The following is a 24,353-nucleotide window of genomic DNA, read 5'->3' as shown; positions in this document are numbered from 1 at the left end:
TATCAACTGTGGTACTGATGCTTAGGTTACTGTTGTTTCTGCCTCAGCTTTGTTCTGAGATTTCCTTGAATGCTTTGATCTACCTGGCAAATCAATCAAATATTGATCTGCTATGAACAAATGAAATGAGTTACTCTTTGAAGAGATATTGATTAACTTTGTTGGAGAACTATACAGTCATGTTAGTGTGTCTGATTTGTGACTCTAATAATTGTGGCAACATCCCATCATTTGTATAACAGTTGCTTTCTATCACAGACAAGAAGGACATGACATCTTTCTGACCACTGGAGTGAGTTTAGTTTTACGCCGCACTCAGCAATATTCCAGCTATATGGCGTCTGACCACTGGACATGATATATTGCAGGCTGTCATGTTGTTCACAAGGAACTGTAATGGAGGTGGAATACAGGCTGAAAGAACCATGTGAACCTCAAACTGTCATGTTGTTTGTGATGAAGCTGTCTGTTGCAGGACCAATGAGATGAAAGATGGAGGGAAGATCACGGTGATGGCGTGGATCAATGATGACAACACCTCACTGGTGGACATACAGCGGGAGAAGGTACGAGATTCATCCTGTTCTTGTTGTCAAAATAACCCTGCAGAAATATATATGTGAAGACATTTCTTTTACATTTGGAAATAGCTTTCTAGTTTATTATTGGTATATGTGATAGTGTTGCCTGACAATAATAATGAGCTCTTCATTGCAACAAAGTGATAGTGTTGCCTGACAATTATCCACAAGATGTCTCTTCTTTGTCATAAGTGGGTTTTTAGGAACTATGTATCAAACAGTATATTATCGTGTGGTCACTGCATACAGACCTGTACCACTTAGGAGTCATGTGATACAGGAGGTTGTGATATTCTCCTCCATGTCCTAGGGGTGCAGCTAGCTAATTCCCAGCTTGTGACACCTTCATTACCCTCTTTGTGTTAGCGGACATTGCTAGAATTTAGAGTTGTCCCTTCTGATTCCAAATGTAGTGACATTTATGTTTATGTGTTGTCTTTGGGATACCATTATATTAACGTTGGAAAATATTTTGACTGATTTACTGTTTCCTGGATTCAAATGTTTTTGTGTGTATAATCAATTTGGTTCTGGAATTGCATACTAATGGAAAACCGCCAAAGACCTACTTTGTATTTTTCTATACAATTGTATGATAGTTGAAATGAGATAGAGAATGAAAGTGATAAAGAAAATAATTTAGCTGGGACAAGTATATTTCAAGTTCTGAGAAGGGTCAGCTGTTTCTCAGCTAGTTGTAAGTTGAACTTCATACAAGGTTGTCAGCTGTCTTGGACAATAGGGAGCTGTGACCTGTGGCATGAGCTTTATGAAAGGGCAGTTGCTCTAAATAGTCTGGGTACAGGTGTCACTGTATGCTGTGAAGCGTTGTTTCATTGTGGTTTTCAAGAGGGGGTGGTGTGGTAGCTCAGCATGTCGAACACCTGTTGGACTCCCCACATGGGTACAATGTGTGATTCCCATTTTTGGTGTCACCTGTCGTGATAATGCAGGAATATGGCTAAAAGCGGCATAAAGCTAGGTATCACTCACTCACTCACTCACTCACTCACTCACTCACTCACTCACTCACTCACTCACTCACTCACTCACTCACTCACTCACTCACTCACTCACTCACTCACTCACTCACTCACTCACTCACTCACTCACTCACTCACTCACTCACTCACTCACTCACTCACTCACTCACTCACTCACTCACTCACTCACTCACTCCACCTCCTCACCACCAGATACTCACCCATTTTCCAAATGTTCACTTGCTCAGGCTGACTATTTTGCATGCTGAGTCACTCCACCACCCATCTCCCTGAAGTAGCAAAAACAGGCATCACAGATCCATTCTGCTGAAGTAGTGCTGTATTTTGCAGGGATCTGAAAGTGGTGCAGCCCAGAACCTCCGCTCCAGACCCAAGTCCCTCTCCAGACACAAGGACAACCTGAAGACCTACTTCGACAATGTCATCAGTAAGACATTCCGATTTGCCACCAACAATGACAGCCATGTTCTCCAGGTGCAGGAAAATATGGCCGAGAGTAAATGGACACTGGACATCCCTGCCAAGCTGCTGTGAGTTATACCAAGGTTTAGGTTTGATGTTTGAAGTGGATATGATACAATCATCATATGGGACTCATCAACAGTCTTTCTCATGTAATCATTGTCGTGTGAGTGATATATCTTCTCTAGAAGGTTACAAGAACATTGGCTTGACATTAAAGTCTCTCGTACTCTTGTTTACCAAATGATCATAGATTCAAATTGCTATTATTGGTTTGTATTACAAGGGGTAAACGCAGTAGTTGGAACAGTGATATAAATGCACGTACGGTACGTGATGAGCGTTAACTTAGACCAACCCTACTTGTTCTCTGTGTTTCATTTAATGTGCATACCCCCTTGTAATAAAAACAAATAACATCGGTTTGAAACTATGATTGTTTGTTAAACAACTTTTATCCTAAGTTGAATAAAATTCTGAGATTTCAATGTTTAATAGGCAAGGTAAAATTATGAGGATTCGCAATCTTAATTTCACTTCATTCGATTTACTTTATTGTTTAAAGTGAAATTCATCAGTACGTTTTCACTGCATGCGGACTATAGTCATGTGTATGCATAATGGGGGTCTATTCTCATGTACAAGCTATGTCAGCTATTAGTTTACACATCATAATGCTGATCATGTTTCATCTAGGAAACTATGGATTGATGAAGAGAAGCAGCGGATATCCCTGCTGCAGGACCTGGGAGAGGTGAGGGTTTATCTCGAGGCTCGTAAACTGATGAGTTGCTTATGAGTTGGTTATGTCCAGAACCAGGACATTTTTCAAAATGTATTCTCCATGCCATTATTCAGGGCTTCAGATAAGGGCCGTATCGGCGTATGTACGGATAAAAAATATGCACGATACGGAAGGAAATAATTTAGAAAACGTAGCAGATATGCACCACGGCAATGGTGTACAGTATTAGAATCATTTACAGACGTATTTATCTGAAAAAGTATTGTTTTATTGTTTATTGACCTGTTTAAGACTAGCAATGTTGAAACAAAACACAAGATTACTGATACTCCATGAAATTCCATTCAGTACTCTAAATGTACTTTTCCAGTACTCCTATATTGAAAAAATAAGGAGTACATACTCCTGATGTTGAAAACTTATCTGGAGCCCTGCCATTATGTTTCTATTTGTTTTATCAAGGATTGTTTCTGTCAAAGTCTGAAGTTTAAGGAGGGTAAACAATTTGAAAAAATAAATCTGTGTCAGATTTGTATTTGTTTAAAAGTAATGTTGATTTAACTTTAGGTGTAAGATGTGTTGGCAAAAAATAATTTGGATCATCATATTTTCGAATTTTGAAGAAAATGGGGTCAGCTGATCCTTGATCCAACAATTAAAAATAATGGTCATGTATTTGATTGACATTGATTGATTGACATATTGAACTTCTCAACTGTAAAATGTGGTCGGACTAGTCCTATACACAGTTATTAGTAACCAGCATGAGAATGTCCACATTTCTATTCTTATCACAGCTTCATTGGTTTGGCCAGGCTGCAGTGATTGTATTGTAGCACCATCACCATCACTGCAACATGTCTCTCTGCACTAGAATCATATCAGAGGGTGAATGTCAGTCAGCTGTTCATGGCATATCATGTGAATGTGGCCAGTTTGTATTCTTGTTTCTGATGATGAGAATTTTGTAACATCGTCATTACACTGTGTTTCAGTATGTAGCGGGTTGATACAGATATCGAGTAGATTATCCATTTTTAGAAATCTTTTGTAGGGTGAACACAGAAATTTAGTCAACCTATATTAATCTCCTTATTCATTATTTGATTCACAATCACAGGCTGACACGTGAAGATCTGGGTTCGAATTGATCTTCAGGAACCCAGGCCTGTCATAAAGGTCAGGTTTCCGGGCATGGTTGATGTATGTCATCACATTCCAATAGTGTAGATCAATGCTCATGATTTCAATCACCGGATTGTCTGGTCCAGATTCATTATTTATACACTGCCATCATATTGCTGGAATATTACTGAGTGTGGTGCTACACAGCTTAAAACAAAGCGTGATGAGTGAGCGAGTTGGGTTTTACGCCATTTTAGCAATATTCCAGCAATATCACAGCGGGGGACACACAAAGCTGAATGATTAGAAGTACTGTCTTGTAGCATGGTCATCATAATGGCAGCAATACTCACAGGTCAGCTCTGTCCAAGGTTGGTTACATCGACAGCGACATCATCGGTGCAGCAGAGCATCGGAAATCATGTTTACACACAGCGCTAGTGTTCGACATTAACGTTGGTCCTAAGGCCCAAAGCCGACTGAAAACCACTCGGACCCACAGCTTTTGTTTTGTACCGGTCCTTATGGCTGACAGCTTTCTCATCCCCAATAAAAAAAACCCCATTAATTCCATATTAAAATATAGGTTCTACACATTCTGATCAGGACCCACAACTTTTTAAGGGCCTGCAGCTTTTCAGGGTAAAGGGCAAACACTGTTTACACGTGTGTTCCACTAATCCATTACTTGCTTGTCTACATCAGGTGACCCGTGAAGGTCCGTGTTAGAAATGATCTTCAGTAGCCCATGCTTATCGTATGAGGCAACTAACAGGATCAGGTGGTCAGGCTCGCTGACTGGGTTGACACATGTCATCGTATCCCAATTGCATAGATCAATGTTCATGCTGTTGATCACTGGATTGTCTGGTCCAGACTTGAGTATTTACAGACCACCGCCATATAGCTGGAATATTGCTGAGTGTGGTGTAAAATTAACTCACTCACTCACTCACTCACTTACTCACTCGCTACATCAGGTCTGAGTTTCAGGGGAGCTGGGCAAGATGGAGGCAGCATGTGTCAGGGATGTATGTGTGTATGTTTCAGCTTGTGCCTGAGATAGAAGGAGAGCAGGTGATGTGGATCACACTATCTGCAGCCACTGTAGCCTGCTACACCGACATGCTGGACTCCATCACTGATTACAAAGGTTCTTGTGCACTCGTACACATATATACATGTGTGTACATACAAATAGATAACCCTTGTACAGATAGACACACGTGTGTACATACAAATAGTTAACCCTGACATGCATGGAACTGTTATCACTATAAACAGATGTATATGTCCTAACATAGACCCTCACATTATGATGATACTAATGCATTCCCCATCAGACATTTACAGAAGTCAGTATTCGTTCTGCTCCACCTCAGACATGAATCACCATGTTATCAATAGAATACACCCAACATAAGAACCCTTTTGAGGAATCTAGTGCAGAATGTGGCCACTATAGGAAGTGATTTGAAAGGAAGTGACACATGTATATGTTTCCACATGATGTCTAAAATGTTTCATATTTTATTCACTGACTTAATATGGTATAATCATAGGCGGATCCAGAAATTTTAAAGGTGTGTGTGTGTGTGTGTGTGTGTGTGTGTGTGTGTGTGTGTGTGTGTGTGTGTGTGTGTGTGTGTGTGTGTGTGTGTGTGTGTGTGGGAGGAGGGAGGGAGGGAGGAGGGAGAGAGAGAGAGAGAGAGAGAGAGAGAGAGAGAGAGAGAGAGAGAGAGAGAGAGAGAGAGAGAGAGAGAGAGAGAGAGAGAGAGAGAGAGAGAGAGAGAGAGAGAGAGAGAGAGAGAGAGAGAGAGAGAGAGAGAGAGAGAGAGAGAGAGAGAGAGAGTGTGTGTGTGTGTGTGTGTGTGTGTGTTCAGGGAGTTCAACCCACCTTGGTACTGCCATTGCAGAACATTAAATTCAATGTGGTCTTTAGTCATTTTCAAGGGGAACACAACCCCCCCTCTGGATTCGTCACTGATAATGATAGCATGGTCCAAAGTTTGCAAACGTTTGATTCTTGAAACAGATAATAATTTGAGTGTTTTTTGTTATATATGGAAATTCTTTAAACTCACTCATCTCAATGCTGACATCTTGCAAGATAATCATTTTCCCTGAACTGCATGGCTGTGCGAGTCTACTGCTGTGTGGCAGGAAGCATGTCGTCCATCTCCTGTGCCGTGAGACGTAGACCGATCTGCATCTGTCCCCAACATCAGCATGGCATTCTTTCCTTGACTAACCTGTTTCTGTCTCCTCTAGATAGAGATCTGAAGCCTTGATGAAGCCTTTTCAACATGAATACAATATGGAGTGATCAAAACTTGAATTGATTTAAAACCATAACATAAGAAATTACTTGTGGAGTGACAAAAGTTACTATGTGTAATTCACTTCTATATGGAATTATGTCTGTTGATCTGATATAAACATAAGGGAATGGCCATTTGATATTCTTGGGAGGGGGAGCTGGGAATTTGTAAGTAGGTGTGGATGAGGGTAATAACCAGATTTTGTTTAATTTAAAACAATGAGTCTAGACATTTTTTTTTTTCTAAATTGCAAAAAATATTTTTTTTATGGTAGTCTGAAACATTATTATTTTTTTCAAGAATTTTCAAAGACAATTTTCATTTTAAAAGAACATCATCCCCAAATAGCAAATGTTCCGTCCCCAAGCTTTGTTTTAAAACAGACAGATTTGAAATAGGAAAGAAACCTATTTGTCTATCCCTTGTTATATGTTATGGAAGTATGAACCATTAAGTTTTGGTCACTTGCCTGTGTGTGAAACATCTGTGTATGGAGCTTGCAATGACTGATTCTAACTGGTATGTATCTCTCGCCAGCTTTCAACTGACTGGGGCAATGCCGCCAAGAAATGACCGACTTTTGCATGAGTGTGGTGACCACATACACCCAAAACATCTCCTACCTAACTGCATATACAGGTAGTAACTAGTGGCATATATCGTCTTTAATAGCATTAGATATATGTATATGCTTAAGATGTTCCATCTTGCTTAACCTCGTATACAAGTATTAACTAATGGCATTTATGTTTTTAATAGCATTAGATATATGTAGATGCTTAAGATCCATCTATTCAGTGGTAGAAATTAACATGAAAACTTGCTGATTAAAGTACTGTCGGAAATAGAAAAAAACTGTATTTTCTCATTTATCTCTACAATTATGTAGTTGATATGTGAAAGCGTGAAATATCTGTTAAACTAAGTTCGGCCTAACCACAGTCTCAGTGGTAGAGAGATAGGAAACGGAGAAAAAGGACTTTACTGAGGGGAAATTAGTGCAGAAATTAGCAATGCAGGTTTTTTCTAAGTCCAAAAAGACTTATTTGAAACAGACCATGGCTTTATGCAAATTAGTGTGTGACGATATTGTATTATAAAGGACACTTTTTAAATGCCCAATTTGAAATTAGACATAGATTCAATATAAACGATAGCTGACGTAAAAAATAATAACTTTTATGCTGAAACTATTAAGGATGTAACTACCATGGAGTCTCACTGCCACTATAAAAAGAAACACATGGGAGGGGTCGTCTCAAAAGCAAAACCTGGGGTCGGCCTGGGGGATAGAGATATCAGCTAAGATAAGATAATCCTTTAGGGCAATTATACTGGGGAGGTACACGGTACGTCATAACAATTTACAAATAATATCCAGTCCTGTCGATCTTCGGGTGGTCATGCCACCTATATACTATGATGCGTTTCTATGGTTTTCAGGTATCATACTCTTTTACATATCTCAACATAAACTTTATGAAAGAAAGACACGTAAGATGTTAATCAATAGATGAGACATAGTCAACACACATGAAAAAGCACAAAATATCTTTGAGATGACCCCTTGTGCCTGTAGGCAGCACCTGCATTTCATGCCAGGTGAGTCGACGGTTTACATGTGTTCCATTAATCCATTACTTGCATGTCTACATCAGGTGACCCGTGATGCGTATTACGATATCCAGAAAAGCAGTAAACATGCTTTTCTGGATATCGTATTATGCATCCCACTGAATGCCCAGTTAGGCCGAAGTGGGTTATTTCGACATATGCTATTTGCAATTGTGTAAATTTTAGGGATACAGAGTAACAGCCTAAAAACAGTTTTTTTCTATTTCCAACAGTACTTTAGTACCACATGGTACGACTGGTATTCTTTTATCATGTGATTGCTGTGTATTGGTAAATATATTGTATTACGACATACTATGATTCAGGTACGTGTGTTGCAATATGTAATGATACATTGGGAGCTTAAGTGTTTGACAGTGTGTGACACTAGCTGTACATGTCATATTTTCGGCCCTAAAAATAAATGTTATGGTTCTGATAAAAGCAATCTCAAACTTTTATAGTTATGTATTCTGTTTTCCTTTTTTATAGAATTTAGCACATAAACTAGTAAAATGTTAATTGGCAGCACAATATAAAAATGGGCCATAGATCGTCAGCAACTGATTTTGGGTATGATATGATATGAAGATAATGTCTATTGAAAATATAGAATATGAAATTAGTTGAGAGTCATAGTTTCTTTTGTCCTAAAGTATATGTTTTCATCAAATTTATACTAAAATAATTCATCATGGAATCACACAAAAATTTAGTCTATGAATCCAAGAAATGATTTCCCTAACAACTGTTTCTACATGTCTGCTGCATGCTGCATGCTTTTTCTTGACAAGAATAGCATCCTTAGAATAATCATAACTTATGGTACAGACATCCCACTTTTGATCTTCAGTAAAATGAATTTTGGAAATGGTTGTCTTTCATTTCTACAATTGTATTTTCTTGTAAAATGTTTATGCAAAATGTAAACATATAGTCAATGTCATAACAGATTCCTTTTATTTGTTGTAAAGAAATTATCTCAGTAAGTTTGAACTTTCAAATGATCTGTTGTATGATCCATTGGAATGTTACCCAGCATGCACTGGTCTGCAGGTCCGAGCTTCAAGCCGAGCTGTGAGAAGGACAACAAGGAGCTGGAGTTTATCCCGGTCAACCTGCACGTCCAGCGGATGACCGTCGCATCGGAGGGCAGCAATCATGGTGAGGCGGGGGATGTCCTCAGTTGGCCCTCATCTTTTGTCCAGGGTCCCAATCCACAAAGCCTTCATAATGTTATGACCTGTCGTAACTCTTTAGATTATCACAGACTTACGAAAATGAATGTTTTGAGGATCGGGACCCAGTTCTGTTAGTGTTATAGAGATGAGATGGTGGTAACAAGCAGTTGTATGGATGACAGTTTCTTTATTTACACAGTTGCAATGTTTCTGCATTAAGTGTGATGTATATTCAGCTTACATTTTCATTTAAGATTCTGAATCCATTTGAGGACGGGTGGCATAGTCTTATAAGAGTGCGTCCCTTGTTCTCTCCAGGATCTCATGATCTACATTTGAATTTTGTTTCTAAGTTTGTCAGAACCAAACCCTTGTTGGTAGTTTTCCCAGTGTGGTAAATATCTGACACCTGTGTGACTTCAGGCTGTCCTCCCACACTGAATACCGGGATTTCCCGTATTTAAGCCCACTCGAAATTACGCCCATGAGTTTAAAAACGGGATATTTTCCCGTTATTAAGCCCATGGGCTTAAATTAAGATTTAAAATTTTATTGTTTAGAGTGACGTCCCATGGCAAAAGCACATGGCGAACATCAGCATATATAATGTTTGTAGTGCAGCTAGAGGTTTTCACGTGTACAGAGACCGCCTCCGTGGTGTAGTGGTTAGAGCGTCCGCCTGGAGAGCGGAAGGTCGCGGGTTCGATCCCCGACCGTGTCATACCAAAAGACGTTAAAATATGGTACTTGTTGGTCCCTGCCTGGCGCGCTCAGCATTTATGGGTACAACAAGGACTGGTCAGCTCGGAGACAGTATAATGTGTCTGAGTGGGGTATTCATGCTTCACTGCGGCATGGTATCTCAGTGGGCTAGCACTATAAAACCAGCTTCAGTCTGGGCTAGTACAAGCAGCCTCACATACACATAAACACGCATGTATGCAAGTCGTCATATGAGCGAAATATTCTCAAGCACGACGTAAAACCCAATTTCACCTCACCTCACCTCACGTGTACAGAACGTTTTGGAGTCCCAAGAGAGGTCAGGTACTCAATACTCAAATAGATAATCTCAATTCATATGACTCACACGCAGTCGCAATAAAATATCATAATATCAGCATTAAGTTCTTTCCATTTTACTGTGTCATTTTCTTCAGTTACAAGCATTTCCCGAATTTAAGCCCTGGGATTAATTATGGGGGTTTTATTTGTTAACTAGAGGGGTCATTTTCCGTTATTAAGCCCAGGGCTTAAATACGGGAAATCCTGGTATAATTTGAATACAGTTCAACACAGCATCAAACCCACATGACTCACTCACTTAAATGTCCCAGATGGCAGAAATGGTCTTGAGTTCACTGTGTTCAGTTGTGTTCACTGTGTTCACTTGTGTTGAAATACACAAAGATGACTGCTACCTGTCTATTTTCTCCAGGTAAAGTCTACGATGTGATAACCCATGGAGCCTTCACTGCATTTTGCCAGAAGTTTAAGAATGGTGGTTTACGAAAACTGCTGCAGTATCAGAAGGACTTCTACTCCTCTCAGAGCACACTGGGCTTCCGGACCAAGATGCAGCAAGCCTGCTCCCTGCTCAACGATATAGCCAAGCTGAAGACGGACATCAACCATGGCTGTGAGCGCCTGTGTCATGCAGCCCTGCAGGGAACCGACACACAACTCCAGACAGAGATGCAGTCACTCACAGAGACTGTAAGTTGCTGACTGTGCAAAAAGAAGCTACTTCTGATTGTTTACTCTAAAGCCCTGGTTGTATTTTACTCATGTATCGTGGGTGAGGGGTATACGCTGATTCCCGTGAAGTTCTGGGTTAGAACTGGTCTTCAGCAAACAATGCTTGCTGTAAGAGGCGACTAATAATGGGATCCTGTTGTCAGACTTGCTAACTTGGTTGTCACTGTATCCCAATTGTGTAGATCAATGCTCATGATGTCAATCACGTGATACCCGTGAAGGTCCGGGCTAGAATGAACCTTCAGTAACCCATGCTTGTCGTAAGAGGCGACTAACGGGATCGGGTGGTCACGCTCCCTGCCTTGGTTGACACATGTCATCGGTTCCCAATTGCGCAGATCGATGCTCATGCTGTTGATCACTGGATTGTCTGGTCCAGACTCGATTATTTACAGACCGCCGCCATATAGCTGGAATATTGCTGAGTGCGGCGTAAAACTTAACTCACTCACTCAATCACTGGATTGTCTGGTCCAGAGTCGATTATTTACAGACAACAGACAACATAGCTGGAATATGTGTTAAACATCTGGAGTGCTGTGTTAAACATTAAACACAAGTATACGCTGGTTATTCTTTAGCCATATGATATTCTATGGAGGAATATTCGTTAGGTATTATTTACTCATATGACATTTCAGGGCAGAAGTAAACTTATTAAGTGTCGAGTGTTTAGTTAACATATTGAAGTGGCTACATATGCACAGGAGCTATTGCCATGTCCCTGTTTTAACACTTACTCGTATGTAAGAGCATTATATGAAATGTAAGAGCATTATATGAAATAAATTTCTTACTATTACATGACCACTAGAAATCTGCACCTGTACAAAGTGATCTTAGCACAACGATGTTGTATGTATATGTTAAAGTATGGGAGCTATGGTTGTCAAGCCTGAAGATCACTTGTGGAGCAGCACCTAGGATGTATATTTCCATGGACCAGTAGCTATTAGCAGTGATCTTAGCACTCCGATGTTGTATGTATATGTTAAAGACTGGGAGCTATGGTTGTCAAGCCTGATAATCACTTGTGGAGCAGCACCTAGGATGTATACTTCCACGGACCAGTAGCTATTAGCATGCAGCTTTGAAACTTGATTTCTCTAATTTCAACAACATCCCAACTCTGATTCCAGGTGCGTGAGCTTGTCCGGCTCTGTGAGGACCCAATATTACAACTATCTGCCGAGAAATACATGCAGGCAAAGTCTCCCTCCAACACAGGAGATGGCCTTGACCTTGCAGCCTCTCTGGGTCACATGAGTAATGATGGTCGTAGTCAAGGTGATAAATCTCCTGAAAAGTCATGGAGGTGGTCAGGAAGTAACTTTGTCAGGAGCCCTACTGTGGAACCCTGGGTAATTAAAGCCATTATCATAACGATATTCATTATACAGCGGGGGTTCTCAATCATCAAATGTATTTTCTTGATGGTACATTAATAGCTGGCAAATGTTCCATTGATATTTATGAGCAGTTTATTGGTGTTATCCAAGTTGTTTGTCTGATGTACAGTGAAGTTGTATGTAGTTAAAGACATGGTCAGTAATTACTCTTGTTACCTGTTCATTGGTAAGAAATACAAAAGAAATTGATTATAAAAATTGTCCCTAAACTTTTTTTGTATACTTGTATTTGTTATTTTGAAACATTATGGCAACTCACATTTCATTTTTTTATTCAGGAAGTGACTCGTCTCAATCTGGAGGCAGCGATAGTGTGCCTGGTCTCGAGGGTTGACGAACTGGTGACTAAGTCGTCCTCAGGCCAAACAACCAGCTGGCTAAGTGAGCTGAGTCCAGCAGTTATCAAACTACAGAGTTTTGTGGAGATCGTGTCCAGTCGGGCAACACTTTTCCTCACATTCCTCTCCCTCATGGTAAGTCCCTGTCGGCCATGGGCTTCTTCCTCCCATTCAGGGAAGGTGTTTTGATGACCATGGGCTTCTCTCTTCCTCACATACAGGGCAGGTGTCTTCTTTTCCATTGGCCTCTCCCCTCCTCCCATTCATAGTAGGTGTCTTGTTGGCCACTGACCTCTCTCTTCCTCCCACTCATGGTAGGTGTCTTGTTGGCCATTGACCTCTCTCTTCCTCCCACTCATAGTAGGTGTCTTGTTGGCCACTGACCTCTCTCTTCCTCCCACTCATGGAAGATGTCTTGTTGGCCACTGACCTCTCTCTTCCTCCAACTCATGGTAGGTGTCTTGTTGGCCATTGACCTCTCTTCTCCACTCCATGGGAGATGTCTTCTTTGCCATTGACCTCTCTCTTCCTCCCATTCATGGTAGGTGTCTTGTTGGCCATTGACCTCTCTCTTCCTCCCACTCATGGTAGGTGTCTTGTTGGCCATTGACCTCTCTCTTCCTCCCACTCATGGTAGGTGTCTTGTTGGCCATTGACCTCTCTCTTCCTCCCACCTCCTCATGGTAGGTGTCTTGTTGGCCATTGACCTCTCTCTTCCTCCCACTCATGGTAGGTGTCTTGTTGGCCATTGACCTCTCTCTTCCTCCCACTCATGGTAGGTGTCTTGTTGGCCATTGACCTCTCTCTTCCTCCCACTCATGGTAGGTGTCTTGTTGGCCATTGACCTCTCTCTTCCTCCCACTCATGGTAGGTGTCTTGTTGGCCATTGACACCTCCTCTCTTCCTCCCACTCATGGTGTAGTGTCTTGTTGGCCATTGACCTCTTGTCTGGCTCATAGTAGGTGTCTTGTTGGCCATTGACCTCTCTCTCCTCCCACTCATGGTAGGTGTCTTGTTGGCCATGTGACCTCTCTCTTCCTCCCTTTCATGGTAGGTGTCTTGTTGGCCATTGACACCTCTCTTCCTCCCACTCATGGTAGGTGCCTTTATGGCCATTGACCTCTCTCCTCCTCCCACTCATGGTAGGTGTCTTGTTGGCCATTGACCTCTCTCTTCCTCCCACTCATGGTAGGTGTCTTGTTGGCTATTGGCCTCTCTATTCCTCCTATTCCTGCTAGGCTTCTTGCCGGCCATGTGCCTCTCTCTTCCTCCCTTTCCTGGTAGGTGTCTTGTTGGCCATTGAACTCTCTCTTCCTCCCTTTCATGGTAGGTGTCTTTGTGGCCGTTGACCTCTCTCTTCCTCTCTTTCATGGTAGGTGCCTTTTTGGCCGTGGACCTCTTTCTTCCCCCCACTATCAGTAGGTGTCTTGTTGGTTATTGACCACTCTCTTCCTCCCACTCATGCTAGGTGTCATGTTGGCCATTGACCTCTCTCTTCCTCCCACTCATGGTAGGTGTCTTGTTGGCTATTGACCACTCTCTTCCTCCCACTCATCGTAGGTGTCTTGTTGGCCATTGACCTCACTCTTCCTCCCACTCAGGGTAGGTGTCTTGTTGGCCATGTGCCTCTCTCTTCCTCCCTTTCCTGGTAGGTGTCTTATTGGCCATTGACACCTCTCTTCCTCCCACTCATGGTAGGTGTCTTGTTGGCTATTGACCTCTCTCTTCCTACCACTCAAGGTAGGTGTCTTGTCGGCCATTGACCTCTCTCTTCCTCCCACTCATGGTAGGTGTCTTGTTGGCTGTTGACCTCTTTATTGCTCCCATTCCTGCTAGACTTCTTGTCGGCCATGTGCTTCTCTCTTCCTCCCGTTCCTGGTAGGTGTCTTGTTGGCCATTGACCTCTCTCTTCTTCCCTTTCATGGTAGGTGTCTTGTTGGCCATTGACCTCTCTCTTCCTCTCTTTCATGGTAGGTGCCTTTTTGGCCGTGGGCCTCTTTCTTCCCCCCACTATCAGTAGGTGTCTTGTTGGCCATTGACCTCTCTCTTCCTCCCTTTCATGGTAGGTGCCTTTTTGGCCATGGGCCTCTTTCTTCCCCCCACTATCAGTAGGTGTCCAGCCTCCTATGTCTTTCCTCTCATGTATAGTGTCAAGTTGCACCATGTCCATGTCCTCTCTGTGTATTTCATCTATTTCATCTCCATTTGGAGAGACATATTCGAAAAGCCCCTCTCCACGTCCTCATTCTCACACTAGTGAGAACTATTAGTCAACTTATTTAATATTATTGAGTGAAGATAACTTCATAGCTATATGTACATTCATACAGAATGTCTAGTCATGCATCTACTTAATGCGCTCGAGCCCTGTGAAGTAAATAGTTAATGCTGAGGGCTGATGTGTCATTCATTCTTCTCTGCAGGAGAACAAGGACCACGTAAAGCTGATGCACATGATCAAGAACAGGAGAGACGTGGTCACAGCACATGCCGTGAGTTTCTCAGTACCAGTCCTGGGATTACAATGTCATTGCACACATTTATTGTTCAAGTATTTGGCTGCACATTATGGGATGACACGCTGTGAAAGTGCTCATGTGGCATTCAGCAGCACTCACTATCACGCAGTGTTAGGGAACTGATGGGCAAATAATCTCGGCTGCTCAATTTGCAGTACAGAGTTGTGTCTCTTAGGCCTGCCAGAAACTCGTAATCATTGGGAATCCATATTATTATTCTAGAATTGTCATCACCCTGACCATGCTCATGAGATTTGCCAAAATAGTATATGGCTATAATCTATATCGCCTTGGGGTTCCTCCCTCACTGAGCTTACTCACTTAGACAAGGATACAGTGTCATGGCATAAACGTATCTTTAAGGACCAGCCATCTCCCAATTATCTGAGGCCTGCATCACTTAAGGCTTTCCATCCTTGTCATGCTGACTTGCTGTGATACAACTGAAATATTGTTTCAGACAGTGTTTAACCAGTCTGACTCACCATACTTTGTGTAAAACTGGGGGTGGTATTATTTTTATTAGGTCAAGCAGTTGTTCAAAGAGGGAGCTCTTGGTTAGGATAAGTAGCTGTTCAGAGAGGGAGTTCTTGATTAGAATAAGCAGTTTTTAGAGAGGGAGCTCCTGATTAGGATCAGCATTTGTTCAGAGATAGTGATTTCTCCTCATTAGGGTAAGCCATTTTTCATGGAGGGAGCTGCTCATTAGTTTAAGCAGTTGTTCATTAGGATAAGCAGTTGTTCATAGAAAGATTCCTAATTAGGATAACCAGTTGTTCATTGGGAAATTCCTAATTAGGATAAGCAGTTGTTCATAGAGAAGATAAGCAGTTTTAGAGAGGGAGCTCCTGATTAGGATCAGCATTTGTTCAGAGATAGTGATTTCTCCTCATTAGGGTAAGCCATTTTTCATGGAGGGAGCTGCTCATTAGTTTAAGCAGTTGTTCATTAGGATAAGCAGTTGTTCATAGAAAGATTCCTAATTAGGATAACCAGTTGTTCATTGGGAAATTCCTAATTAGGATAAGCAGTTGTTCATAGAGAAGATAAGCAGTTTTTTAGAGAGGGAGCTCCTGATTAGGATCAGCATTTGTTTAGAGATAGTGATTTCTCCTCATTAGGGTAAGCCATTTTTCATGGAGGGAGCTGCTCATTAGTTTAAGCAGTTGTTCATTAGGATAAGCAGTTGTTCATAGAAAGATTCCTAATTAGGATAACCAGTTGTTCATTGGGAAATTCCTAATTAGGATAAGCAGTTGTTCATAGAGAAGATAAGCAGTTTTTTAGAGAGGGAGCTCCTGATTAGGATCAGCATTTGTTCAGAGATAGTGATTTCTCCCTCATTAGGGTAAGCCATTTTTCATGGAGGGAGCTGCTCATTAGTTTAAGCAGTTGTTCATTAGGATAAGCAGTTGTTCATAGAAAGATTCCTAATTAGGATAACCAGTTGTTCATTGGGAAATTCCTAATTAGGATAAGCAGTTGTTCATAGAGAAGATAAGCAGTTTTTTAGAGAGGGAGCTCCTGATTAGGATCAGCATTTGTTCAGAGATAGTGATTTCTCCTCATTAGGGTAAGCCATTTTTCATGGAGGGAGCTGCTCATTAGTTTAAGCAGTTGTTCATTAGGATAAGCAGTTGTTCATAGAAAGATTCCTAATTAGGATAACCAGTTGTTCATTGGGAAATTCCTAATTAGGATAAGCAGTTGTTCATAGAGAAGATCCTGATTAGGATAAACAGTTGTTCTGAGAAGAGATCCTGATTAGAGTAAGCAGTTGTTCTGAGAGGAGATCCTGATTAGAGTAAGCAGTTGATCAGAGAGGAGCTCCTGATTAGAGTAAGCAGCTCTTCAGAGAGGAGCTCCTGATTAGAGTAAGCAGTTGTTCAGAGAGGAGCTCCTGATTAGAGTTAGCAGCTGTTCGGAGAGGAGCTCCTGATTATGGTAAGCAGTTGTTCAGAGAGGAGCTCCTGATTATGGTAAGCAGTTGTTCGGAGAGGAGCTCCTGATTATGGTAAGCAGTTGTTTAGAGAGGAGCTCCTGATAAGAGTAAGCAGTTGTTCAGAGAGGAGCTCCTGATTAGAGTAAGCAGTTGTTCGGAGAGGAGCTCCTGATTAGAGTAAGCAGCTCTTCAGAGAGGAGCTCCTGATTAGAATAAGCAGCTCTTCAGAGAAGAGCTCCTGATTAGAGTAAGCAGTTGTTCGGAGAGAAGCTCCTGATTAGAGTAAGCAGCTCTTCAGAGAGGAGCTCCTGATTAGAGTAAGCAGTTGTTCAGAGAGGAGCTCCTGATTAGAGTAAGCAGCTCTTCAGAGAGGAGCTCCTGATTAGAGTAAGCAGTTGTTCAGAGAGGAGCTCCTGATTAGAGTAAGCAGTTGTTCGGAGAGGAGCTCCTGATTAGAGTAAGCAGCTCTTCAGAGAGGAGCTCCTGATTAGAGTAAGCAGCTCTTCAGAGAGGAGCTCCTGATTAGAGTAAGCAGTTGTTCAGAGAGGAGCTCCTGATTAGAGTAAGCAGCTCTTCAGAGAGGAGCTCCTGATTAGAGTAAGCAGTTGTTCAGAGAGCTCCCTGATTAGAGTAAGCAGCTCTTCAGAGAGGAGCTCCTGATTAGAGTAAGCAGTTGTTCAGAGAGGAGCTCCTGATTAGAGTAAGCAGCTCTTCAGAGAGGAGCTCCTGATTAGAGTAAGCAGTTGTTCAGAGAGGAGCTCCTGATTAGAGTAAGCAGTTGTTCGGAGAGGAGCTCCTGATTAGAGTAAGCAGCTCTTCAGAGAGGAGCTCCTGATTAGAGTAAGCAGCTCTTCAGAGAGGAGCTCCTGATTTGAGTAAGCAGTTGTTCGGAGAGGAGCTCCTGATTAGGGTAAGCAGTTCATAGAAGGAATCTTCCACCATACCGCTGTGTTGCTGGTACTTCCAAGCACAGAATGACACCTTTCTGGCACCAGTTGATGCATTATATTTGAGTGGTATACATTTTTTGTTTCTGGTTTCAGATCACAACACTTGTGAGTGGTTTAGCTGTCAACATACAGACCAATCACAAAGATCCTAAGTACCTACAACAGCTCATCAACAATGGGGTGATGGTTCATTTCGAGTCGCTGCTGAGCTGCTACGGCGAGGAGCTGGCCATGTTGGAGGATATGACAGTTGCTGTGGAGGACTTGGCCAGTGTCACCTTCTGCTTTGTGGAGGCCAAGGATGACGTCTTTGAAGCTGCTCTGTCTCTGCAGAAGTAGGTGAACAGGCGTGTAGCAAGCCAATTTTTTGTGTGTAAGCCCGATAGGTTACAAAGCTATATATTTAGAAAGTATTGAGGGCTTGCCCAACCTTTTTAGCAACAATCTATGCCAGGGCTTTTTTTATAATGGTAGCTACGCCCCTGTTGATGGTGACTGGTTGTTCAAGACAGACTTTGTTCAAGTTACTGTCTGTTCATAACAGACTTTGTTCAGGTGATTGTCTGTTCAAGAGACTTTTTCAGGTGACTGTCTGTTCAAGACAGACTTGTTCAAGTGACTGTCTGTTTAAGACAGACTTTTTCAGGTGACTGTCTGTTTAAGACAGACTTGTTCAAGTGACTGTCTGTTCAAGAGACTTTTTCAGGTGACTGTCTGTTCAAGACAGACTTGTTCAAGTGACTGTCTGTTTAAGACAGACTTGTTCAAGTGACTGTCTGTTCAAGAGACTTTTTCAGGTGACTGTCTGTTCAAGACGGACTTGTTCAAGTGACTGTCTGTTTAAGACAGACTTGTTCAAGTGACTGTCTGTTCAAGAGACTTTTTCAGGTGACTGTCTGTTCAAGACGGACTTGTTCAAGTGACTGTCTGTTTAAGACAGACTTTTTCAGGTGACTGTCTGTTCAAGACGGACTTGTTCAAGTGACTGTTTGTTCAAGTTTTTTCATAACAGACTAAGTTTGTACAAGATAGCAACAGCTTGTCAGCAACAGGTTTTATTCATACAGTATGGCAACCCAGATAGCAAAACCATTGCCAACGTTGGGCCAACATCTGAATGCTATCTGGGAAGTAGCAGTGTATAACAGATTTTATTCCTCATAATACCAGTGATTGCTCTTAACAGTTAATTTGTTGGTACTACATAGCAACTGTTTCTTCATATCAGATTTGTTCATAGTGACTGCTTGTTCATCCAGTAGGAGATTTACATATTTGTTAAACTGTATTACATATTATTTGATTGTCCATCCTCTTGTGTGTTTCAGCTCCATTAAGGGCGGCATGTTCCCTGATATAAACAGGTAGGACATGGACGACCTTCAACTTGCTCAAAATCAGAACATACATAATATGGACTAGTTTCTTCTGTGATAAAATTTGTATTACAAGGAAAAGTAGAATGCATATACCTTTGTGTTCTGTTTCTATAAATCCATGTTTCTAATGTATCATTGTAGTTTGATGTATCATCATCATCATCATAGTTGCTCATGATTTCAGTCATTGGTTTGTCTGGTTCACACTCAGTTCTGTATGGACCTCTGTGTTTGAGAGGGATATTGCTGAACACAGCATTGATCTACACTTACTTTTACTACAAAGTGTGTATGAAAGCAGTGGGTTTTGAAAGGTTGCTGTAAGCTTTTTCTTCTATATTTGTTGTTGATACCTCAAAACAGAAATAACTGAGATATAGGTTTGTTTGATGTGCACTTACTGTAGATTAAGAACTTAAAAGTGAGGGTAATGACAAATATTTTGTTTGTATGCTGTGCACTGACTGTGAACTAAGAATCTCTGGGTAATAAGGGGCGGTGGGGTAGCCTAGTGGTTAAAGCGTTGGCTCGTCACGCCAAAGGCCCGGGTTCGATTCCCCACATGGGCACAATATGTTAAGCCCATTTCTGGTGTCCCCCGCCGTGATATTGCTGGAATATTGCTAAAAGCGGCATAAAACTAAACTCAGTCAGTCAGTCAGTCTGGGTAATAAGATATACATTCGTTGGAAAGACTGTGTGATCCCCATGTTGAGCTTCCGTGTTCATCTTCCCTCTCTATTTACAGACACTGCATCCATGTGGAGATACCAGTTCCACCCAATACATATGAAAACCTCCCTCCCAAGTTAAAACAAGGGAACCATATTAAGGTGGTGCCAGTCCTCTTTAGCATCGGCATCAATGAACAGGCCACTCTGGCTGAAAAGTGAGTCTTGCATCTGTTATATGTTGAAACTAATGCAAAAGTTAAGCAGCATCAGTGTTGACAAACTAATACAAATTACTGCAAAGGTATGAATACAAAGGTATTACAAACTGAAAGGCAGTATAATACAACTGCATTGATCATAGCAATGAAGACAGAGATGGTAATATCCACACACCCACCCTCCCTCACTCACTCACTCACTCTGCTGCCCCAAAAATACCCTGTTCCGTTATACATGGATAAGTCATCTTATACTTGGTTATGTCTGTCTCTCACACAGGTTTGGCAACACCACTCTGCAGGAGAGAGTCAATGCAGAAAGTGTGGCTAAAGTCTTCAACTATTTTGAGAAGTATATGGATGACTTTGGGAAGTCAGGTATGTTTACACAAGAGAGAGAGAAGGATTATGACTGACCTACATTACTCAGTAAACATGCAGTCTAATGTAGTGATGAGATCAATACACACAAAACTGTCCTGTGGAGTGATGTACAGTATGTAGTCGTCATTTATAGGTCCTGCTTATACATTTGGCCAACATCAGTATGCGTAATGCAACTTGCTGCTCTGTGTGAGAAAAATGTTCTTGATATTGTTGCCTGTACTTTCTCTGCCTGTATGGGGAAATATGAGTGCTGTTATTAATGCCCCAGGTGAGCCTCAGACATCTGTATCTCAGCTGACCAAGCAGCTCCACACCAATGTGATGACCAAGAAAAGCAAGAACGTGGAAGTACTGCACCTGGCAGCGGAGGTGAGGGCCATCTGTCCGTCTCCTGTGTGATGATGTTTATATCAAATTTATGATTTGGTAAGGAGTGGTGGGATGGTGTTGCAGTTAAAATGGTGCTGTGGTCGGGTAAGGTTGTTGTGGTTGTCATGTACTTTCGATGTTGGGGGTGGAGGGTCCTGGATTCCAACAGACAACAATAAGTCCGCCATACGTTTTTTATCCGCCTTGATCTTATTACATCATCACACAGCTTGATGACGTCACTTGCCTACGTCATCATTTTTGGGGATGTACTATTTACCTAACAAATATCACAGTGGTGAGATGGTGTTACAGTTGATATGGTGTTGAGATTGGGTAAGGTAGTGGTGGTGTGATGATGTTACAGTTAAAATGGTGTTGAGATTGGGTAAGGTAGTGGTGGCGTGATGATGTTACAGTTAAAATGGTGTTGAGATTGGGTAAGGTAGTGGTGGCGTGATGATGTTACAGTTAAAATGGTGTTGAGATTGGGTAAGGTAGTGGTGGTGTGATGATGTTACAGTTGATATGGTGTTGGGATCGAGTAATATTGGATTATGTTGCATATTTCGTCTGTTTGACTGTTATGTACACTCTTGTATGTGGATGATGCTCTCATGATATTGTCATGATGTTGTCATGCTGCAGGTGTGCCGCAAGCTCAAGGGGGTGAGGTTTGCATGCTGTAAGAGTGGAAAGGATCGGACCTCCATGTCCGTCACCCTGGAGCAAGTACAGGTGCTGCAGCAGGAACACGATCTGGCATCGCACGTCTTCTGGCAGTCGCTCGACTGCTTCCGGAGGTCAGTCAAACATCAAGGCTCCATCCGTACCAGAAAGTGATCTTAGCGCTAAGATGATCAAAACTCATGTAACATTGACATAAGACCAGTGTGAGGCTGGAATGAGAGCTAGCTGTAGCTACACAGTTGCCAGTCTAGATTGTAACGCCTTGAATCAAATCCACAATACCAGTTCATAGCCAGGGTGTTTGTCTGTCCTGTCTATTCATAATTTTCATTATCACTTCATTAAGTTGTCCACATGTATAGATCCAGGTTAGAATTGGTCTTCAGCAACCCATGCTTGTCGTAAGAGGCGACTAATGGGATCGTGTGGTCACACTCGCTGACTTGGTGGACACATGTCATCGGTTCCCAATTGTGTACATCGATGCTCATGTTGTTGATCTCTGGATTGTCTTTTCCAGACTTGATTATATACAGACCGCTGCCATATAGCTGGAATATTATTGAGTGTGGCGTTAAACAACAAAACCATCCATTAAGTTGTCATCAGCTCTTTGTACAGTTATCTCCCCTGCTAGCTACAGTTATCTCCCCTGCTAGCAAACAAACAAGCAAACAATCAGCGTAAAGCTGTAATCCATGAAAGGTGTTTGTCTCATTTGTGTTAGTGGTTTTACTGTTTTTCTGATTTTGTTCCAGTGTTGGATGCCGGAGAGATAATACACACAAGAATACTGGTGTCAGGAAGTACGCCTTTAACAGCCTGCAGATGCTGTATATACCCAAGCTCTACCGGGCACCCAATGGAACATATGGGAACATACAGACTTGATGTGTCTTGGGTAGCTAGCAACATATAACCTTACCATGTATTGGTTACCTAGCAACATACAGACTTACCGTGTATTGGTTACCTAGCAACATGCACATTTGATGATTCTTAGGTACCTAACAACATACAGATTTACCTGTATTGGTTACTTAGCAACATGCAGATTTGATAACTCTTGGGTACTGCTGGCCTACAGACTAAATGTGTCTTGGGTACCTAGCAACATACAGACTTAATGTGTTTTGGGTACATAGCTACATCTAGGTAAGGTTTCAGGTGCATATTGCCTCCCATGGGAAGTTCCAACTAAACATATCTAAATCCAGGGCTCCTCTAGTGATCTGTTGCCTGTTACTCAAGTCTCACAATGCCAAAGGTACACTTCATGTTGTTCTATTTTACTTCTTAGTAAGTAACTTGGAATGTTTATTTGTTTCTATTGTTGGTGTATTCAAAACCTCTGTGGTGTAAGGGTAAGGTACATCACTGGGAGATACGTTTGTGTTCATGGATAGTCAACTTGTGACTGTCTTATACGAACAGTGAATGTTTGCTCCTTTTGGAGGGTATGGTGAGGTAGCCTAGTGGTTAAAGCGTTCACTTGCTACACTGAAGACTCAGGTTCGATTCCCCTCATGGGTACAATGTGTGAAGCCCCTTTCTTGTATCTGTTAAGGTTTGAACTGTTTGACCATGTCGTTTTTAATAAAAATGTCTACACCAGGATATATACACAGGTCCACCCCTGTATGTATACAGATCTCCCCCTATATAGAAAGTGAGATCTACCTGTGGGTAAATAGACATATAATCCCAATTAGGTTCAATTAAATTCATATTATTTCGGTTGGCCCATGTGAAATGAGAAAACAGTTTACAATGTAAAGAGTAGCACGTTTTACAGAGAAAAAAGCAGTTAACTTATTACGGAAGATGTAACAGAATTTCTAACAGCAGGAGCTTCTTTCGAAATGTTAAAAAGTGTATGGGCACAATTGCCGCTAGTGAAATGAAGATATTAGTCAGTATGCTATCCTGTCCACAATATGGAATTTATACTTATCTCTAATAAAATTATATGCTGTACATTCAAATTAGTTAGGTTTAGAGGTCTACCCTTGTATATATATAAATCTACACCTGTATATATAGATGTCTTCCCCTATATACTGCAGATGTGAAGCAGTGTTTCCAGGTATGTTTGCTTTTAGTAGGTAGCAGCCATTTTAATCATCCAATCCTCATCTTAGGCACCCTTTACCTTGGGGTCTGCCCAAGAATCCAGGGTTCCTCTTCATATTGTGATCATGCTTCTAGACAGTCCTGCCCTCATGATCTCCCATTTGTTGGAAAAGTAAAACATATTTTAGAAGTATTATGTATTAAATGAAAGTTTCCAGCAAGATGCCTAGGACATATTTTAAAAAGACTTGGTCTCGATGATTTTAGATTTGAAAACTCTAAAGTTGCCATGACCTAATGAGTGAGGAATTGGTGTTTGAGCGAGACATGCTCAAGTGTTTCAGAACACATGGTCATAGTGACCAGGAAGTTAACTGGGGATTCAAACAGTGGTATATGCACTAGCGGAGAGAGATAGGGCCTGACAAAAGCTTTATTTCATAAATAAAGCTTTAGAGAGCCTTTTCTTGGAATTGATCTCGTACCGCTATTGTATATACTACTTCTTCTTTTACAAAAACATCATTTTTTTGTGCTTTTTGCAACTTGTTGTTTCCATGTATTTGCCTTCTGTTTGTTATATGACAGAGATTTCTCCTCCGATATAGTATTAT

The 24,353-nt window shown here is 41.5% G+C and overlaps 1 protein-coding gene across 3 annotated transcripts in view; it reads left to right on the top strand.

Moving 5' to 3' along the window:
- Positions 1–24,088, top strand: part of LOC124265225 (inositol polyphosphate-4-phosphatase type I A-like) — a 44,301-nt gene extending 20,213 nt beyond the window's left edge. For 2 of the 3 annotated variants that reach the window (XM_046700017.1, XM_046700019.1), the window contains 16 exons: positions 476–566; positions 1,916–2,115; positions 2,744–2,801; positions 4,968–5,070; positions 8,909–9,016; positions 10,472–10,749; positions 11,931–12,152; positions 12,479–12,673; positions 14,962–15,030; positions 18,043–18,284; positions 19,278–19,313; positions 20,077–20,217; positions 20,501–20,598; positions 20,876–20,976; positions 21,625–21,779; positions 22,425–24,088. In XM_046700017.1, coding sequence (XP_046555973.1) covers positions 476–566; positions 1,916–2,115; positions 2,744–2,801; positions 4,968–5,070; positions 8,909–9,016; positions 10,472–10,749; positions 11,931–12,152; positions 12,479–12,673; positions 14,962–15,030; positions 18,043–18,284; positions 19,278–19,313; positions 20,077–20,217; positions 20,501–20,598; positions 20,876–20,976; positions 21,625–21,779; positions 22,425–22,557 — 2,230 coding nt within the window. In that variant the 3' untranslated portion in view covers positions 22,558–24,088. The remainder of the gene's footprint in view (positions 1–475; positions 567–1,915; positions 2,116–2,743; positions 2,802–4,967; positions 5,071–8,908; positions 9,017–10,471; positions 10,750–11,930; positions 12,153–12,478; positions 12,674–14,961; positions 15,031–18,042; positions 18,285–19,277; positions 19,314–20,076; positions 20,218–20,500; positions 20,599–20,875; positions 20,977–21,624; positions 21,780–22,424) is intronic. The other variant, XM_046700018.1, reaches the window with a different exon arrangement.
- The last annotated feature ends 265 nt before the right edge of the window (positions 24,089–24,353 follow it).

Source organism: Haliotis rubra, unplaced genomic scaffold (genome assembly GCF_003918875.1).
Source record: "Haliotis rubra isolate DU_JTF1 unplaced genomic scaffold, ASM391887v1 Scf968, whole genome shotgun sequence".
In the NCBI taxonomy this organism is placed as follows: Eukaryota; Metazoa; Mollusca; class Gastropoda; order Lepetellida; family Haliotidae; genus Haliotis; species Haliotis rubra.
This window is presented reverse-complemented; position numbering and strand designations above follow the sequence as displayed.